Here is a 19401-nt window from a genome sequence, read left to right on the forward strand (position 1 = left end):
TCTTGTTTCAGGTGCTCTACCTGGTCAGGTGTGCTGAACCTGGCAATGGCTCTTGTCCACGGCATTCCCTGTCTCTGAAATGCCCCACCCCAATGAAGTACTGTATGACTTTCAGTAACAACTTGAGTTCTATGAGTGTCTAGATTGACTCCTACCTTTACCCACCCCAGCAAGCAGCCATGTTTTATTGTCCTTTGATGCCAAGTGGAGATGTTTTTATTCTCCAGTCATTTAACAAATAATATATGTTGATTATTAACACACTGGTTTCCTACTGCTTTTGGTGGAATTGCTTCAGTGTTTGAAACTGAAATATTTTAAATATTTTATATTTCAACCGCTTTGGAATTTCATGGGATTTGAATCAATTATAAAACAAAAATGACCTAGTTTTGCAGTGTGACCTAGATTTTAGTTAAACATAAAAATAACAAATATACAAATGAACAAAAAAATGAATATTCTGAGTATCAACGATAATCCCCACTGTTGTGATGGAGGAAAAAAGGCAGAAGTGGAAGACAGTTTGCATGTACCAAACCAATTATTATTTCATGTTGTTTGATCCTGGCACAATGATCTCATGTTATTCTGTATTTCATATACAGGTATTCCTTGTTTAATGACTGTCTCATTTAGTGACTGCAGTCACAACAATGATGAAAAGCTTAAGAAAAGGATACATATTTGCTGTTATTAACAAAGAAAGATGAATCCATTAATGGTTTTCCATTGTCAGTGGTGGGATTCAAATTTTTTTACTACTGGTCCTATGGGCATGGCTTGGTGGGTGTGGCAGGGGAAGGATACTGTAAAATCTCCAGTCAGAGGTGGTATTGTCCGGTTCTCCGAACTACTCAAAATTTCCGCTACCGGTTCTCCAGAACTGGTTGGAACCTACTGAATACCACCTCTGGATGGGATCATCTTTGGATGCCCAAGAAATACAAATTATAAAAATAAATGCCACCTGGTAAGCTCACCTGTTGCAAAACCAGGATGGTTGCAGTTGGTTCAATTTCTCCAATCTGAATTACTCCAGGGCAGAGTTTTATTGCCTTTATAATGACTATCCATGTGAAACTGAGCCCAAGAAGGATCTTGGTACTTTCATGCCTACTCTGACTTGTTGGGAGTTGGGAGGTTTAAAAAATTATTCAATCAATATCACCCCAATATATCTATATGTACATTTTACAAGATTATAGTTTAATATTATTACTGAGATAAATTTTATTGGTATCTACAGAAAGACATGTCTTTGCACATCACCCAGACTGCGGTATGGTCTTCTGAGAATGGTGGTATGAGTACTAACTTTGAATATTAGTTGAAGTGTCAAATCCTCTTTGCACAGACACTTTTAATTGTGTGTACACTATTTGTTTTATATACACTGTATTTGTTTTTATAATAACATGGATCCTATCTTGGGATCCCAGGTGTATGAAGGAGTACTTTAGAGTAATACCTACACTTGGGATTGATGTGCACAAATCATGTACACCCACATCCACACCTGTCTATATATTCATTACCAAGGTAAACGTGGGTAAAAATGTAAACATTTACCACCTATTGTTGTCACTTTTTAAAATAAAAATCTGGATTTGAGTTTTGGTATTATGTAAAAATATGTTTAATTATATTTTTTATTCCTTTAAATCTACAGTCTGAAATATGTATTAAAGCCATTTAGATTCATCAGATTAATCTACTCCGGAGTGCAATGGATTACACCATCAAATTGCTAAATGTGTGTGTGTGTGTGCGTGTGTCACAAAGCTCAAAATTAATTGTCTTCATTTCCTTACTTGTTAAACTTGTACAGGCAAGAACCTGCTTCTATTGCTCTCCAAAAATACTCGATTGTATTGGATATTATTTTGTTTGATTAAAAGTAGCCTAATCAAACGGGATTGTATAAAAGCAGAGATTGAGATTATTTTAGGGTAAAGAAAAATCACTTAAAATGTAGACTCATACATAATAAAAATAAAGAGTTCATATGATGGGAGGTGGATACAAATTTCTCCAAACATGAAATCACCTGATGCATACAGCCATGAAAGGGTGTGGTAATTATAGACTTCCTCAGAAAGCTGAAGAGAAGCATTGGGTAAAAGCAATCTCATAACAACCAAAGTCAAGCAGCCGGTAAATATGATTTTGTTTAAATATTAATATGCCTAAGTACTGAATGTGAAAGCAATGCTTTTCATAACTAAGGGGTGGTGGTGAATGTGTGAAAAGAAAGTGCTGTTTTATGAATTCAGAGGACAGTCACAAATTTAATACAAGATAGTGAAGAACAACAGATAATTATGTCTGTACAAACAAAGCCAAATGAAAGATGTTGGTTTTGTGAACGAACACTTGTTAATGAAATGAAATTAACATGACTGCTTTTTTATTTTAAATGTAAATATAGTATGGGCTGGATCTATAGTGTCATGACAGATCAATCTGTTTGGAAAGGATGTGGGAGATATTGCAAACAGGACATTTTCCAATATAGATTTCCATTGCTGAGAACAATTGGTAAGATTCCTAAAATGGGAAGAGAAAGATAATGCAGGGGGAAAGTGTCTTTTGGTAGCCTAAATCCTGCAGGCCACTCTTGTCCCCTTGTGAATATTTCAATTTTCAACTTGCCATAAGAGATTTGTTGAGGAAGAGGGAAAGAATTTAAATGTGTTTCTCCAAAGACAATGACTGGTTTGTCCATACAGTACCAAGAATACAGTTCAATTCAGCAGCACCAAACATTGTACTGCAGCCCTGGTACTCAACAGGGAGACTTCAGCCTACCCATCAGACATGGGGATACCATGTACGCTCAAGTACACCCTACGGCATGATTTAAATGATTGATTATGTGACCGTTTTAACTTCCTCTGGTTCAATGTTGTTCAGTGTTACTTTAAAACTCGTCTATAACTATTAGAAAGTCAACATTGCCTCTATACTTGTATAGGTAGTCCTCGGCTTACAACTGCTCATTTAGTGACTGTTCAAAAGTTACAACGGCACTGAAAAAAGTGACTTACTACCATTTTCACAGTTGCAACCTTATAGCAATCTTCAGAGTGTCCCAAGGTCATGTGATCACCTTTTGTGACCTGATAAGCAAAGCCAATGGGGAGAGCAGATTCACTTAACAATCGGGGTTACTAACTCATCAACGGCAATGATTTACTTAACAACTGTGGCAAGAAAGGCCATAAAATGGGGCACAATCCACTTAACAAATGTCTCACTTAACAGAAATTTTGGGCTCAATTGTGGTCTAAAGCTAGGATTACCTGTATTGGTCTAGATCAGTGTTTCTGAGACTTGGCAACATTAAGATGTGTAGACTCTAAGTCCCATAATTCCCTGGCCAGTTGAGGGATTCTGGGAGTTGAAGTCCACATATCTTAAAGCTGCATGGCTCTAGAAAGCATCCAATGTTGCATGTTTGTTGTGAATTGTATTTGCAGCTAAGTATAATCATCACCTGTTTCCATTCTAGTTAGTTTTTTCCCTGTAATTTCCTAAATAGATTTGTTTTCACTTCTTTTTGCTTCAGTTTTTCTATTCTTGGCTGACCTGCTCCAGTTGCAGGAACTTTGAATATAAAATATACTTGAAAATAACAGCTTTGAAAAAGTGCAACTTGACAGATGCTTTCATATTAAATAAATTTATTTTGCTGCCCCCCCCCCCCACCTTTCCCTTGGGTGTGGCTTTCTAGACTTCTATATGCAATATCCAAAACCTGCTGCTCCTGAGCAGCTGGTTACTTATAGGTTTTCTCTTCTTTTCTTTTTTTTCCTAGCCAGTCATGGATTTGAGTCTCACCAGGCAGTCACTTTCCAAAGCCATTACTGCCTTTGCCCTGGATCTATACAATAGTTTAAATTCCAATAAACTTTGCAAAAATGTTTTTTTCTCTCCTGCAAGTATTTCAATGGCCCTGGGCATGGTTTTAATTGGTGCAAGTGGGACTAGTAAAATGCAGATTGAAAAGGTAAGCAAGACCATGACAGGGGTTCCTGACAAAAATTTGTTTTCTTTTTTTGGAGGGCCTGGAAGCTGATTCAAAAATTCTATCACATAATGCTGGAAGACCAAATCTGCAGTTGAGGCACATGGAAGATTTTGAGCAATGGTTGTTTGAGGCTTAAATTATGCAAATGACACATTTACCTAAACCAAATGTATTACATCAATTGTCTGCTTTAAAGAAAACAGACTGTGTGGGTTCTATGGGAGCGCACTCCGATTTTATCCATTGCATTCAAAGTCAGTTGAAAAGGAGTTTGTAGAATGGAAGTTTTCCTATGCCCTTATTATTTAGACTCCCTTTTTGCTTTTTCTATTTTTATAGTGAGCGTTAAATTTGAAGCGATGTGATTTGGCTAATGTAAAATACATTTACATATATAGCAAAATACATTTTGCTAATGTATGTTGTATATAGCCACACTTTTCTTAATTAGTACAGTAAAATAAGTAAACTTTTTTTTTCTGTTTCTGCTTTCCGTTCAGCATCACATGTTCATAACTGTTAACAGGAAAGAATAATCACTGCACTTGAACCTTCCTCCAGATGAATTAGACTGTAATTTCCATTTTACTAGCCATCTGGAGGGCATCAGTTTGGGGAAAGTTGGCCTATTCTCCCAAGCCAAATTCAGCAATTCGAGATACCCACTAGATATTCCCTGTAGAATTATCCATCCATTTTTGAATGGGAAGAAATGTCTTTAAGATGTGATGAAATGTGCTCTTCCTCCAATTACCTGCCTTTCCTGCCTCTGTTGCCACTCCCTGCAGTTCCTTGCCTTCCAACAAGGTAATGGGTGACGCAAAGTCTAAACAATTCGGCACATCTTGACATGCCTTTGGATGGTATTGGAATAAGACAGAAAATATTCCATTACATCTAAGGGTGACTTAATCCTTTTACACTTGTGGGCTGGGGATGAGATGACATCAGGAAAAAACAACAACTGAAGGCAATATCTTGAGTGCATTGCTAAAAAGAATATATGGCTGAGACGTGTTTGTGTTACATTTAGGTAGAAAGAGAGACTAGTGGTATTTATTATAAAAAAACAAAGCTGTCATAAATCATGGCAATTTTGCACATGGAACATACTTGGAATTTTGAGTGCATCTCATGAATGCATTTGCAAATGTGGAGAATTGTACAATCATGAAGTAGCTCTTCGTTCAAAGGCATTCTGCAAATAAATATAATCCAGACCAGAGGATACTGCTTTGTTTTGCAGTAGGTTATATTTGATTATAAAAATTTATTGTTGGTGGTTTTAAGTTCAGGTGTAGACCAGTTTCCTTTTTTTGCAGATGCTGTGTTGCTTGTTTGCCTGACTGCTTATTTATGTTATAAATAAGGTCTCCTCTGTTTTATTCTGTGTTGATTGCAACTACTTTTGCTGTAGGTGCTACACCTTGCTCAAACTCCTGGAGAAACAGGACCACTTGATTCTGAAAGAAGAATGGTTGAACTTGCGCCAGAATCTGTGAGACAAGACATACCTCTTCCATCAGTATGTCCAAAAACATTGTTAAACCCCACAGAATTATATAATTTATCAAATTATTTGTTCCCTCCAGTACTTTGGTCAATAATACTTTATGGATGGACTCAGGCTGAGCTATTATATATGGTAGTGGTGGAGATAAGCTTCCACATTATCAGAAGTGCTACATAGCCCAGAGGTGGGCAACTATGGCCCCTTTATGACTTGTGGACTTCAACTCCCAAAATTCCTGAGCTAGCATGGCTTGCTCAGGAATTCTGGGAGTTGAAGTCCATAATTCATAAAAGGGCCATAGGTGCCCACCCCGACATAGCCTTTACCCTCTTAGCAACACAAATAGAGATTAAACCACACAACAGACACAAACATAGGAAAGCAATGAAAAGTACAAATGTACTAACATTGTAGGAATACAACCAGAGTCCAATAATTAGAGATAACACTAGGATTTGTAATATTCATGTACTATTTTATATAAGCAAGTGATTTCACAGTAATAAGCAAGGGCCTCAAAGGACACTCAAAATGCAAAGCTACACTTGTTCCATTAAGCCACAAAGGCACAGATATCACAACCCTAGGATTGATAGCCCAGATCTACTTCTTTGGTTAAGTGTTCAGTTGTTTTCTGCTTGTTTTGAAAAAAAAAACAGCCCCAAAAGCAGTGTATTTCTGTCTCTGCTATTTTAGACAACAGCCTAAAACAGCAAGAACCAAATAAAAGAAAAATAATTTATTTATGAATTTTGCCACCCATCTCACATCTAAGGACTCTGAGCGACTTACAACATTGAATTTAAAAAAATCAGATTAAAAAGAGTCTGAACCTATACCCTAACCCAAGGCCTAGGGGACAAGCCAGCTTTTCAAAGTCTATAATCAGATGTGGGGGGGTGGGGGGCACATTTGGTTCATAGTCCTTGTGAGAGAAAGATTCAAAATCTGTAAGGGAGAACTTAACGGCTCCCATATGACTACCATAAGAACTTTTGAATATTTACATGGCTGCCACAGTGATCCTAGCTGAGCACAAAAGACTCATTTATCCACAGGCAGACTGAGATTACTTCTAGTGACCTACTCTAGTTTTACTCCTCTTTACCACTTTGGGAGGCAATCGTAGAAATATAATATTGGAGGCTTATATTTTCTTTAATATACCAGTTTCATTTTTTAAAAAATAACAAAGTCAGGCGATTCAGAGAACTTGTGTGCCTCAAGAGAGATATTAGCATATACCCTGATAGAAATGGGCACCAAAGTTGACTGCCCTACCGTGAAGTAAATTGAACCTTGTGATATGTTTCCTGCCTTTTATGCCAAGGAGACAGCAATATAATTATTTTTATTCAGCTTCCAATCTTCTCTTTCATATCTTGACTAGGAAGGAACAATTTATTCCGAGTTCAAGCAACTCTTACTTCAGCTGAATAACCTCAGCCATGGTTACCAGCTGAAACTGGCCAATAATTTGTTCATGCAGAAAGGATATCAATTTCTTCAGGTAAGGCCTCCCTCCTTTAAATAAAGTTAGAGCCTTTTCATTGCTTGCCAAGTATTCTAGATTCAGTGTATAATAATCTTCATGTAAAGCTGGGAAATACCCAGTGCTGGATCTGTCAGTCATTGTGGGCAATATTAAAATAGATAGGCCAGTTAGCTGACTAAAGTTCAAAGTAGCTTCCTATGTTATTGCAATCCTAACATCAGACATTTTAAGAAACGAAGGAAAGTGAAGACCGGATATACAAGACTTGTTGATTCTTTGCAGCAGTCTAAGCCGTTGTTAAAAATAGTTGTCTGAACTGAGGCCGTTTTCAGTTTGATGTTATATTGCCTTAGATCAGGGCTGTCAAACTTGTGGCCTGCGGACCAGATGCGTCACGCGCTGGCCACACCCACTCTCATTTTAGCAAAGGTGAAAACGTTGCGATACCTCACGTGATGACAACGTGATGCTGCAAGTTTGACACCCCTGCCTTAGATCCAACAGACGAGAAAAAAATGTGTTCATTCCTTTTGGAGTAACCATGAATATTTTAACATTTCATTCCCCAACTTCTAATGTCTCAGAGGAGCCTCATTCCAATGTTCTGGTTATGTCCAACAAAAGTAGGAGGTACTGTCCTTTTTGTCTTCATGTCCTTCTTCTGGCAGGCATAGCCTTAAAATCAAGTATTGTCCAGCTTTTTGAATACAGGTAGTTCTTGACTTACAACAGTTTATTTGGTGGCTGTTCAAAGTTACAAGTATTAAAAAAGTGACTTATGGCCCTCTTTCACACTTACAACCATTGCAGCATCCCCACTATCACAAGATCAACATTCAGACGCCTGACAACTGATTCATATTTATGACGGGTTGCAGTTGCCCAAGGTCATGCGATCTCCTTTTGCAACCTTCTGACTATGGGAAGCTAGATTCATTTAACAACTGTGTGACTAACTTAACAATTGCAGTGATTCACTCCACAACTGTGGCAAGAAAAGTGGTAAAATGGGACAAAGTTCACTTAACAGCTGACTCGCTTAGCAACAGAAATTTGGGGGTCGTAAGTTGAGGACTACCTGTATTTTCCTGAGCAGCTTTTCTTCACAGTGCAGGGCTTCTCTAATAAGTGCTGACTACAAGTTAACAAGTCCTACTCATTAATTTAATTATTTGATTAGTACCCACAGGTCAGCTTACCCAACTGCCTGAAATTAACGAGACTTCAATCAGTTAAAAGCCTTCGGCTCCTAAATGTACCAGCACAGTCCTTTAATTGAAAAACTGTTCTTTCTGATGCTGGAAGAAGTTCATTTCATATTCATGTAGACCAGTGGTGGGTAAGCTTTTTGGGCTCCTGTGCCAAAAATTGTCCACGTGTTTGCACGCTCGCACTCGTGTGCCAGCACCCAGAAGGCAATGTGCACCCCCCACATCCCCTATGCATGAAATCCCCTCTCACCGCGCTGCCCCCTTACCTGCACTGCGCCTCACAGGTGATTTTCGGCCAGTTTGAGGCCTTTTTCGGCCTCCCAAAGGCTGGAGGAAGGCTTCTGCAGACTTCTACAAGCTTTTTAGGCCGAAATCTAGCCCTGTTTTGTCACTTCCTGTTTTTCTGAAAAAACCCGGAAATGATGAAATGGGGCTAGATTTCGACCTACAAAGCTTGTAGAAGCCTGCAAAAGCCTTCCTCAAGCCTTTGGGAGGCCGAAAAAGGCCTCAAACCGGCCGAAAATCAGCTGTGAGGCATGCATATGTGCAGTGAGGTAAATTTGCCTGCAGCTCACGTGCCGGCACATATGGCTCCGCGTGTCACCTCTGGCACATGTGCCATAGGTTTGCTATCACGGACATAGACCTAAAAACATTTTTGGCAGTCTTTCACTGTAATTTTTGTGATAAGAAAGTTAAAGAGTTAGTGTCTATATGGAGATTCTCAGTCATCCAAATCATGGTTGTCCCAAAGATGCTTTTTCAGTTGCCTCATGAAAAAGCATCTTTGGGTTAAAGAGTTAATGTATCTTCCTCCCTCCTCCTCTAATTTGTCCTCCTTTCCACTTGTCCACATCCTGCTTTGTCCATTCAGCTGTTTTATACCCCTGGTTCCAGCAGATCTGAAAGTTCCCTTTCTGTGGGAAATTTCAATGAAAATTAGAGATTTATTTCATTTCATTTTATTTATTTGTTTGTCAAACTTGTACAAGATAATAAGTGTAAGTATGAACATAAACAGAAACAATGGAAGTAAGTACAGATAAATGGGGACAGTAAGACAGGGATGGCAGGCACGCTGGTGCGCTTATGCACGCTCCCTTTAAGGACCTCTTAGGAATTGGGTGAGGTCCACAGTAGACAGTTTGAGGTTGAAGCTGTGAGGGGTTGAGGCTGTAACAACGGAGTCAGGTAGGGTGTTTCAGGCATTGACCACTGTTGCTGAAGTCGTATTTACTGCAATCAAGTTTAGAGTGGTTTATCCTGATTTTGTATCGGTTGTTTGCCCATGTATTATTGTGATTGAAGTTGAAGGAAGTCATTAACAGGCAAGATGTTATAGCAGACAGTTTGGGGAACTATGCTTAGATCGGACTGCAGGCGGTGCAGTTCCAGATTGTCCAGGCCCAACATTTCGAGCCTGGAGGCATAGGAACTTCTATTGTGAATAGAGGATTGGAGTACTTTTCTTGAGAAATACCCCTGAACCCGCTCAATTGTATTAATGCCCAATATACAATGCAGGATCCAGGTGGACGAGCTGTATTCGAGAATTGGTCTGGCAAAGGTTTTGTATGCCCTAGTTAACAATTGAATGTTGCTGGAGAAGCAGCTTCGCAAAATAAGGTTACCAACTCTTAAAGCCTTTTTGGCAATGCTGTTACAGTGAGCTCTGAGGCTTAGATCATTTGAGATTAGTATTCCTAGGTCCTTGACAGAGTGAGGGTCATCTACGAGATCGTTTCCGCCTAACTTCTGTTTGGTGTTCTGACAGAGCAATATCTTCTTGAGCAAAGCCTTGGTGGGTGGGGAAATGTATGCTCATAGTCTTGTTGGATTTGCGTCTTTCCTGTCCAATGTAAGAAAAACTCCTAGCACTTCACACACAAAAAATTCTGCTGACTAAAAATGCACCACCTCAGGATGTGTTTTTCTTCCCTCCTCTTTTCCCCTCTCACTGAAATTTTCCAGCAATATCTCACAAGTACTAAGGAAATCTACAATGCTATGGTGCAGATAGTGGATTTTTTCCTTGCTACCGAAGAAACAAGGAAGACAATTAACCTTGAAATTTACAAGCAGACCCAAGGTAAGAAAGGCAAGGGTTTCTTGTCCTGACAATAGGTTGCCCTCGCTTAATGACCCCAAAAGGAACTGGCAACTCTGTTGCTAAGCAACACAGTCATTAAAAATTACATGACTGCAATTTCAAATTTTATTGCTGACTTGTCCGATAGCTCTGCTTGTCGTAAACCAGTTGTGAAGAACCCGAAACTTGGCCAGGTGAATACCTGGATGCTGCAATAGTCATAAGTATGAGGACTGGTTGTACATTTACTTTTTCAGAATTGTTATAATTTTGAATGGTCCCTAAACAAGATTATTATTAAACAAGGACTACCTATACCCCATTCTGCAAACATTGTAAAAGAAATGGAAACTTTTTAGGCAGGTAGAGGTAAGAAATTCAAACCTTGGATAAGTCACAATTCTTTAAATAGAGATGGGAAAAAAACCTCTTTCCTGAAAGCCAGAAATTTGCCCTCAATCAGTAGGGCCAAAATAGAACTAAATAGATCTATAAGCAGCTTCCTATTTTCCCAAGAGACTTAGTTCTTATACAAGTCTTCTCTTATAGCTGTCGGGGCTCTGACAAATCCACCCCCATTCAAATCATAAGTCTCTAGCTGCATCTCTCAGAGTAAAAAAAAAAAATGATTTATTAGGAGTGACCACGTCGGCATTACCTGGGTGCAGCCAACACTAAGACACATCATTCATTTCCCTGGTCTTCCCCGCCCTCTCTGGATGTATATTCTCCAATGGGACACATCCATAACCAAGAATCATCAGTCATGCTCTCCAGTAATAATCTTGCGCGCCAACAGCTTCGGCTGCCTAGCAATTATCTGAAGCATTTAAGGAATGTACTACTTTACCCATTCCCTTTCTGCTGGCACCTAAAAAAAACCCAAATAAGTATTTTTTAGTTGACACTAGCTATCTATTTATCTTTTTCCATGCAATTTATTATGGATGAAAGCCTCTGTAGCCTATTAAAAATAATTGCTTTGTTTTTATGAAAAAGGTGAACCTGAGTATCCTGGAGACGAGAGATAGATATAAACATCCACACCCATACTCACACCCACCATTAAGCAGGTTTCTTGGAGGAGAAGCCACCAAAGAATTATAGGACTATCGACTTGACAGCAAAATTGGGAAAACAGCAAAATAGGACAATGGCAAACTACAAGTTATGGCTGCCAAGAAAACTCAATGTAGTCTCCGTAAATTAATTTGAAGGAGGCTTCCTCTTTTCTTAGGCTTTTCTATAGATGCGTAATGATACCTGGAAAGTCCATGGTTTTAGACATCGCCCCTGGGAAATCCTTGTCAAAATTCACAAGTCTTTATGGTGTAGCTTAGAAGGAATAAAATACAGCGCAATTTCATGAAGAACAGAGTTAGATAACTGACGGGCCATATGAAACTCCTTGAAGATATGAGACTTCAACTGACTAGGAAATTCTGGGAATTGAAGTCCACATATCTTGATGCTACTAAGTTGAGAAGCCCTGCCCTAGAGCAGGGTTGTCAAATTTGCATTGTCATGGCAGTGTCATGTATTGTATTGGGATTCCCTCCCCCTTTGCTAAACCAGGTGGAGGCAGGGCCAGTACGTGACACATCCGGCCCACAGTCCACGAGTATGACATCCCTGCTCTGGAGTATTACCTGTTAGTGAAAATAAGCATTGTGGTTTGCCAGCTTACTTATTTATTTCCTATTTAAATTTGTAGATCCTCCCATTCATCAACAATTCTAATTTCTCATAACCTACCAACTTTCCATTTCTTTATACTGATTTTTTTTTAAAAAAAGGGTATGCTATGTACCATTCAGTATGCCCTTAGCATATAAAATATTGTTCAGTATTGTACAAATAAATATTGTACAAATGCTATTTCCTTGCCAGGTTAAAAAAAGGCAAGCACATGATTCATTTTATTTCCCATATCATATTTCTTTTTGTTGTAGGAAACATTAAGGAACTTTTTGCTCCAGGTGTGATTGGACCACAAACAGTGCTGGTGCTGGCAAATGCCATTTACTTTAAAGCAACTTGGCGACATCAATTTGATCCGAAGTATACAACTGAAAGAAATTTTAGGCTGAATGAGGTATTGCAGTGCTACATAAAATATCATCATACTGTACAGTACAGCAATATGTGACCTTTTAAATATGTTGCAATATGGCATGACTTCACTATATATTTGAATATAATTGATGTGTTACCAATATTCAGAGTTTGTGATGACCCAGGATGGGATACAAAAGCAACAAAGTCACAAAAACAGGTGAAGTCCCTTTAATTCCTTCAACTTGGCTTCAAAGATCCAATTATCATTGACTGGAGAAGAAACTCCCCCACAAACAGTTGCAAAAGGGAAGAACTTCTGTTCAAACTCAAAATACATATAAATTATAAATAGAAAAAAACAACACAAACCACACTGACAAAATTAATAAGACAAGGAAGGATAAGGGCTTGAAGATGTCCACAGATATTGAAATACACATACTGGGAAGGATGCCGGAACTCAAATAAGAACTGACAAACTAGAAACATTTTTACACTTTGCTTCCAGCATTGGCCCATGCACAGTTTGTCCTTTTAAACAGTCTTCACAGCTGCAGCCCAAGAAGGGGATCAAGGCCCTTTCCTCCCCCATAGACCATGTCATTCATGTTTCTTGCTTATCCACTCCTCCCTGCATGCCCTAGGATGAAGAGGGGATGGGCCTGGGTCTTCCTCTGAATGCCCAGCCGGCCTGTACCCTTCCTGTTTCCTCCACAACCTCTGGAGTCACACTCCTACTCCCTGTCGGCTGTTCCTCCCCTCCCTTGGAGTCAGATTCTAACAGGGGCATGACAGAGTTATTCTATTGTTCATATGTAGGGAACCTGTGTCCTTTGAGATGATGGTGGACTACTGCTTCCATAATGTCTGGTGAATAGCTGCTGGCTAGGGCCGAGGGATTTTGAAGTCCAACAACATCTGAAGGACCACAAGGTTACATAACCGTTTTAAGTTACTGATTGGCTGACTTTCCAGTAACACAGAATACAAGGCTAGTATACATCATTGGATAGAAGTGGGAAAGGTCCATAGTCAAAGAGATCTGTTACTAATCATTCCGTCCCCCCCCGATAAGTGGCCATCCCCTTTACCAAATATAAGAATCTCCATTGTTTTGTCTATGGAGATTCTCAGTCATCCATCATTTACTCAAAACCTTCTCAAACAAAGTCCAGTTGCCTTTTGAAAAAACACCTTTGGGACTCCATTGTTTTATTTTGCATTGTTAGACAGTTTCAATTTAGCACGTTCTTCCTTTTACTCAGTCAACTCTCATTTCTCCTTACTCAAAACCCAGTAGCTTGGACTTTACTCCTCTCTAGTATAGAGAATAGAGAGAGAGAACTGTCTGCAAAGGTATTTATTTTTTTTCAAACACAGTTATTTCAATGGCTGAAGGCAGGACTCCTGTTTTTCTACCTCCTTGTAGCAACTACTGGTGGAGATGCCAGCAGTTATGTAAATAAAGTCAAAGCAATGGTGGCAGCCATCTTGAGACCTTTAATCTCTGGTTGAGACTGAAATTCTTTAGAACAAACCTGGATATAATCTGCTGCAGGGTGCAGCTACCCATGGAGCAGCTAGCCATGGAGCAGCAGGCAGAAGCAGACTATAGGTAGTCCTCATTTAGCAACCATAATTGAGACCAGCAACTTGGTTGTTAAATGAAGTGGTTGTTAAGTGAAACTGGGACTATTCTTATAATATGCTGATGCTTAGAGAGGGCTGTAAAGTACTGTAAAGCGATATATATCGTAAGTCTAAGTGCTATTGCTATGAACTTACTTTAGGTTTCCTTTACTCCCCAGATCTGTTAAAGGTTGTAAATGAAAGGATAGGTTGTAAAGTTACTTTATCACCATTGTACCTGCAAATGGTAGCTGAATGAGACAGCTAAATGAGTAGCCAAGCAAAGACTACTTGTACACCCAGTGTAGTGCATACTGATAGGGTGACCACTAGGTGGCAGCAGACAAAAGAAAGGGAAAAACATGCTACCTATTGGATTTTGTGGTGGTAGTAGTACAACTTCAAAGAGTTGCTCTATCCCTGAGCCATAGTTATTACTGTTTGTCGTCAAATAGAGCTTAATTACGCAAGGTCTGGTTAGTTGAAGAGGTGTGTTCCCTGCAATATAAACTCTAACTCTTGATGAAAGCTGGGAAGGAATAGACTTGCCTTAAGGATCCAGAGCACTTTATTTACACCCATGGACAACAAGACAGTTTTGCAGTTGATCGAACAGATCACTTGCAGAAGCTTTAAACCTTAGGCTGAACCTAATATCGTATGTTGCCAAACGGAACATGCCACCTTGAAAAATCCCAAACGCCCACTAGCAAACTTTTGATCTGCATAATGCCCTTGTTTTTTTTTTTAATCCAGGGAAAGTCAAAACCGTTCCTCCATCTGCAGCTGAATTGACACAATGCTTTCTACCACTCAACGCCACAAAGGGCAGTTTTAATAAAAACAACAGTGGTGATCCAGCTTTCTCTGACCTAGTCTGATAGTCCTAGGCAGGCAGAACATGAGCTCCACCCAACTGTCTCCTCTCTTATAAGCAACATGAGTTTGTAACTTCTGCCTGACTGATGTCAATTCACTTGGAACATGTTTACTTGTTAATTATTGCTCTGCCATCCACAGAACTATTATTGTACTGAGGGGCCCTGGGTGCTCTCTGAGCTTGCTTGTTTTCTTGCAAACTACTACTTGTTTTCTTGCAAATTACTACTTGTTAACTTGCAAACTAGGTAATGAAATGTCTGCAAGAAACCAGCAAGCTCAGAAAGCACCTAGAACCACTCGTGTCAACCCTAAGTTTCATGTATATTTTCCTTTATTATTATTCTACTCCATGTATAAATCAGGCTTACATTTTAAAAGGATTTGTCCTTATGGCTTCACAAGGGATCTTCCTCTGTTGCTTAAAAAAACAGACTCCCACAGCGGTAGGACAGCATATTTTGGGTAATCTGAAGATTGCAATACAGTGTATGAAACTGGAAAACAAATCTCCCTAAAATATTATCAACATGAGCATAAAAGGAGAAAAGAAAATGGGCAAATGGAGTGTGGATTTTAATCTCCTATATCCATGTTGGCGAACCTATGCCACGCATGCCGGAAGTGGCACACAGAGCCATTTCCCCTGGCATGCGAGAGGTCGCTTGGAAGAGACCCATTGCATATGCACGTGTGTGCCGCCGCCCAACAGCTGATTGTCAGGTAACTGTCACGCATGCACAGAGGGCGGAGGGGGTGAGCGGGAGACGCACACACATGCACAAATGCGGTGCATAAGGGGGAAACCACACGTGCATGCGCAGGGGGCGTGGAGGGGCCCCAGCACGCGTTGCCTTCTGGGTGCTGGCATGCGAGTGAGCACAAGCGGGCGTGCTCGTAATTATCGACACAGGAGCCGAAAAAGGTTAGCAACCACTGTCTTATATTGAGAACACGTCACACATGTAAAATTTTCTACCCTTTAATTGACGTATCCCTTCTTTCAACTATAACCACTTGCCAAATTTGCATGTTACCAAATCCTAACTCTGTATTCTGTTTTCAGCTTCCAAAAGGCGCAACCTATGCTATGTTGGTCCTTAACGTAAGAGGATGGGGCTTTTTAAAAAAAAATCTTAAATCTTAATATTTACTCTATCTTTGGCAACAGAATGAGACTAAACCTGTCCATATGATGTATCAGCAAGGGAGATTTAAACTGGGACACACAGATGGAAAAAGTGCTCAGATCCTCTGCCTACCATACGTTGATGAACTTTTGTCCATGATTATAATATTACCAAATGACATCAGCCAACTGGAGCAGGTAACTCCAAAGCACACTGCTGAAACATAAAACGTTATGTATTTATTTCTGCAACCTACCTCAAGCTTCATAATACATACATAAAACAGTCATCTAGTTTCTACATTTTAAATTTAGCCTACAAACATGCTCCTTCCTCACTGTGCAGTATTTGAAGACTGCTTCAATTAATCGTATTTTTTCATTATGTCTAAAACAGGAGACTACAAGCACAAGGATCAAAATGAATTAGGTTTGGAAACAAACTTCATCATTTTCAAATCTTGGTTTGCTTCATTCCTTTCAGTCATAGTTTCCTTGTAAAGGCATAATGGCTATCTGCAGACTATGTATTAAACCAAGGGTCTTCAAACTTGGCAAGTTTAAGACTCGTGGACTTGAACTCCCAGAATTCCTGAGCTAACATGACTGGAGGAGGAATTCTGGGAGTTGAAGTCCACAAGTCTTAAACTTGCCAAGTTTGGGGATCCCTGTATTAAACCTAGTCAGTAAAGTCCTATTAGGTGTATTCTCACTACATATAAATCTTGGATAATTTTATTCTAATCAAGGTTTTTACAGAGCCAATATATGAATAATGCATACATGTCTAATTTCTGAGTTTATGGTACCAAATATTGTGCAAATATTGTAAATAGATTAATTTAGTAACCAGGTTAAGCATGTTTTGTGAATGCAGCCAATGGGAAACTACAGTTAATTCCCTCAGAAAATTTAGAGAAGTGAAAAAGAAGATGATGGCTACAATAAGCATAAGCCAAGGTAGTGGCACATTCAGGGCCCAAACTTAAGACACTGATTCAAGGTAGATGAGTTATGTGCAGGTGGCAATGCTGCTGAAGAAAATATTGTACCAGCTTATTGGTTGAGGCACTCTCCAGCTTATGGTTTAACAGCGTGCTTGTAGCAGCACCTTTCAGGCATTAGAGGGAGCTAATAGAAAAGAAAAGGGAGAGAATTAAGATTCAGCCACATAGAATGAAACACTTGTTTCATGAGAAATTCTATCAAATCCCTGTTCACTGTTGCTCAGTGTTTGGTAATTAATTCAAGCTAGATAAAATTAGGGTCGGAACAAATTGAGATGTATGATCACCTACCCAATGAGTCCAGTTTAAATGAAAATACACCCCATTTCACCATATGCATGAAAGGATAAGGTCTGCCACCCAGCTGCCCCATCATTTATTGCCAATTATGTTTAAACTACACAGGTGGAGGCTGCCCTGACCTGCAAGAATTTAGCAAGCTGGCTTTCTCCAGGAAACCTGAGGGAGCGTCCTGTGGAAATATATATACCTCGCTTCAGGTTAGAAGCCGGCTATGATCTCAACCTGACGTTGCAAGCCTTGGGCCTCATTGATGTATTCAGTGAAGCAAAAGCAGACCTCTTGGGAATGTCTCCTTCCCCCCAACTCTTCTTGTCCACAGTTGTTCACAAAGCTTATGTAGACATCAATGAAGTAGGGACTGAAGCAGCTGCTGCAACAGGTGTTGCAGTCTCCAATAGGAGCTTAGAACATCACGAATTATTTCTGGCTGACCATCCCTTCCTCTTCTGCATTCTGCATAATCCTACAGACACGGTTCTTTTCCTTGGGAAAGTCTGCTGTCCTTGAAACTCAAGCGGTATTATTTCTTTTCCTTGAGGCTTATTAAACTGTACTCGAAACCACAAATTTCTTTGCAATAACTTGATTATAAAATGGCAGTTACAACACGCCTTGAATATATTGCTTAATTTCATCTGTCACACAAACACTTTTTTGGTAATGCATTCATAAGTTAATTCAGTACCTTAAAAAAATAAAAGGAATTATAGACAAGGAACATGGTATGCAGTGGGAAAGACTTGTGGATAATCTTACACCACCTAGAACAGGGGTTCCCAACCTTTTTTTCGCCCTGCACCCCTAAAGAAATTTCACTCGAACCTCGCACCCCCTGAAATAAATAATAAATAAAAATGCCAACATATAGCCAATATCCTATTATTTACCTGGACTTTTCTCGCACCCCCTGGAATATTGTCTTGCACCCCCAGGGGGTGCGAGCACCCCAGGTTGGGAACCCCTGACCTAGAACATTCTTCTCTAATCCCAAAAGCTCAAGATACATTGGACTCCCTCTTTCCATAAATGTTGAGAAATGCTATCTGGGTAGTATACAGGGTATCGGTCAATGTATTCAGAAGACACCTGGTTGGCAGTCTAGAACAGGTGGCCTTGTGTCTGAGGTATTCTGGGCATTGAAGTCTTCACATCTTAAGGTTGAGAAACACTGTTAAGAAGAATTTTATTTTCTCTAAGCAAGAAATCACTTTTCGTGCAGAGCCTCAGCAAATAACATACAGAATGCAGAATAGAAATATTTTGTTCCCTGCAATCTTCTGGTCCTGACTAGTAATAGAAGTAGCTTAAAATCATAGAGGTAAATTTCAAGATTTATACACCTTAAACACATAAAATTCTCCCAAAGAAACAAACAAATACATGTAATAAGCCCAGGTGGAGTGCAGTTTAACAGCTGCTATGAAGAGAAGTCTTTAATAAATAGAAATTGCATATGCACAATATTGAAAATTGAAATCTGCAAAATTGCTCACTGTGCTGAGATGGAGTTTTTAAAAAGGTATGTTGAAATTGGACAAATTAACACATCTAAGGCTAAAAGCTTGCAGACACTTTCTGTTGCGAACATTAGAAAATGATTTATTTATTTCTTTGGTCATTTGAACCCCAGACAAATAATTCAATTCTCAGTCTGGATTTTCCTTCTCTAAAGCTCACAGTGCCATGAATCAATTACGATCAATTACAATTACAGAAAAATTAACACGCTAAAGAATATTTGTATTATTTTATCACTTTTATATCCTGTCGACTATAGCGCTACACCAGGGGTGTCAAACTCAAGGCCTGCCGGCTGGATCTGATCCTCAGAATAGTAGGTCTAGCTTGCAGGGCTGCCCTGGAAACAGTGAAAGGCCAACCCACAGTAACTCTGCCAATGAAAAGGGAGCTTGGGAGGGCCATGTGTGGCCTTCCCAACCTCTGTTTTTGGCTACGATGGCCTCCTGCAGCCCTCTTCCAGGTGCCCCCAACACAAGTGATGTCGAGCTGGCTATGCCCACCCAGGCTGGCAATGCACCTGTGTCCCCCCTCCTG

The 19401-nt window shown here is 39.6% G+C and overlaps 1 protein-coding gene across 1 annotated transcript; it reads left to right on the plus strand.

Moving 5' to 3' along the window:
• Positions 1–2093: 2093 nt before the first annotated feature.
• On the plus strand, positions 2094–18062 carry LOC113436602 (serpin B11-like). The gene is made up of 8 exons (XM_026701087.2): positions 2094–2157; positions 3821–4012; positions 5451–5558; positions 6937–7056; positions 10224–10341; positions 12294–12436; positions 16079–16234; positions 17449–18062. The coding sequence occupies exons 2-8, from the start codon at positions 3827–3829 to the stop codon at positions 17851–17853; spliced, it is 1236 nt and encodes a 411-aa protein (XP_026556872.1). The 5' UTR covers positions 2094–2157; positions 3821–3826; the 3' UTR covers positions 17854–18062.
• The last annotated feature ends 1339 nt before the right edge of the window (positions 18063–19401 follow it).

This window comes from Pseudonaja textilis, chromosome 3 (assembly GCF_049901715.1).
Source record: "Pseudonaja textilis isolate UNSWEBS1 chromosome 3, rPseTex1.2, whole genome shotgun sequence".
Classification (NCBI taxonomy): domain Eukaryota; kingdom Metazoa; phylum Chordata; class Lepidosauria; order Squamata; family Elapidae; genus Pseudonaja; species Pseudonaja textilis.

Excerpts from the sequence above, each read along its gene's own strand:
- LOC113436602 (XM_026701087.2), top strand. The coding sequence starts at position 3,827 with ATGGATTTGAGTCTCACCAGGCAGTCACTTTCCAAAGCCATTACTGCC. Across the intron at positions 5,559-6,936 it reads AAGACATACCTCTTCCATCA|GAAGGAACAATTTATTCCGA; the intron begins GTATGTCCAAAA and ends TATCTTGACTAG. Across the intron at positions 12,437-16,078 it reads GAAATTTTAGGCTGAATGAG|AATGAGACTAAACCTGTCCA; the intron begins GTATTGCAGTGC and ends CTTTGGCAACAG.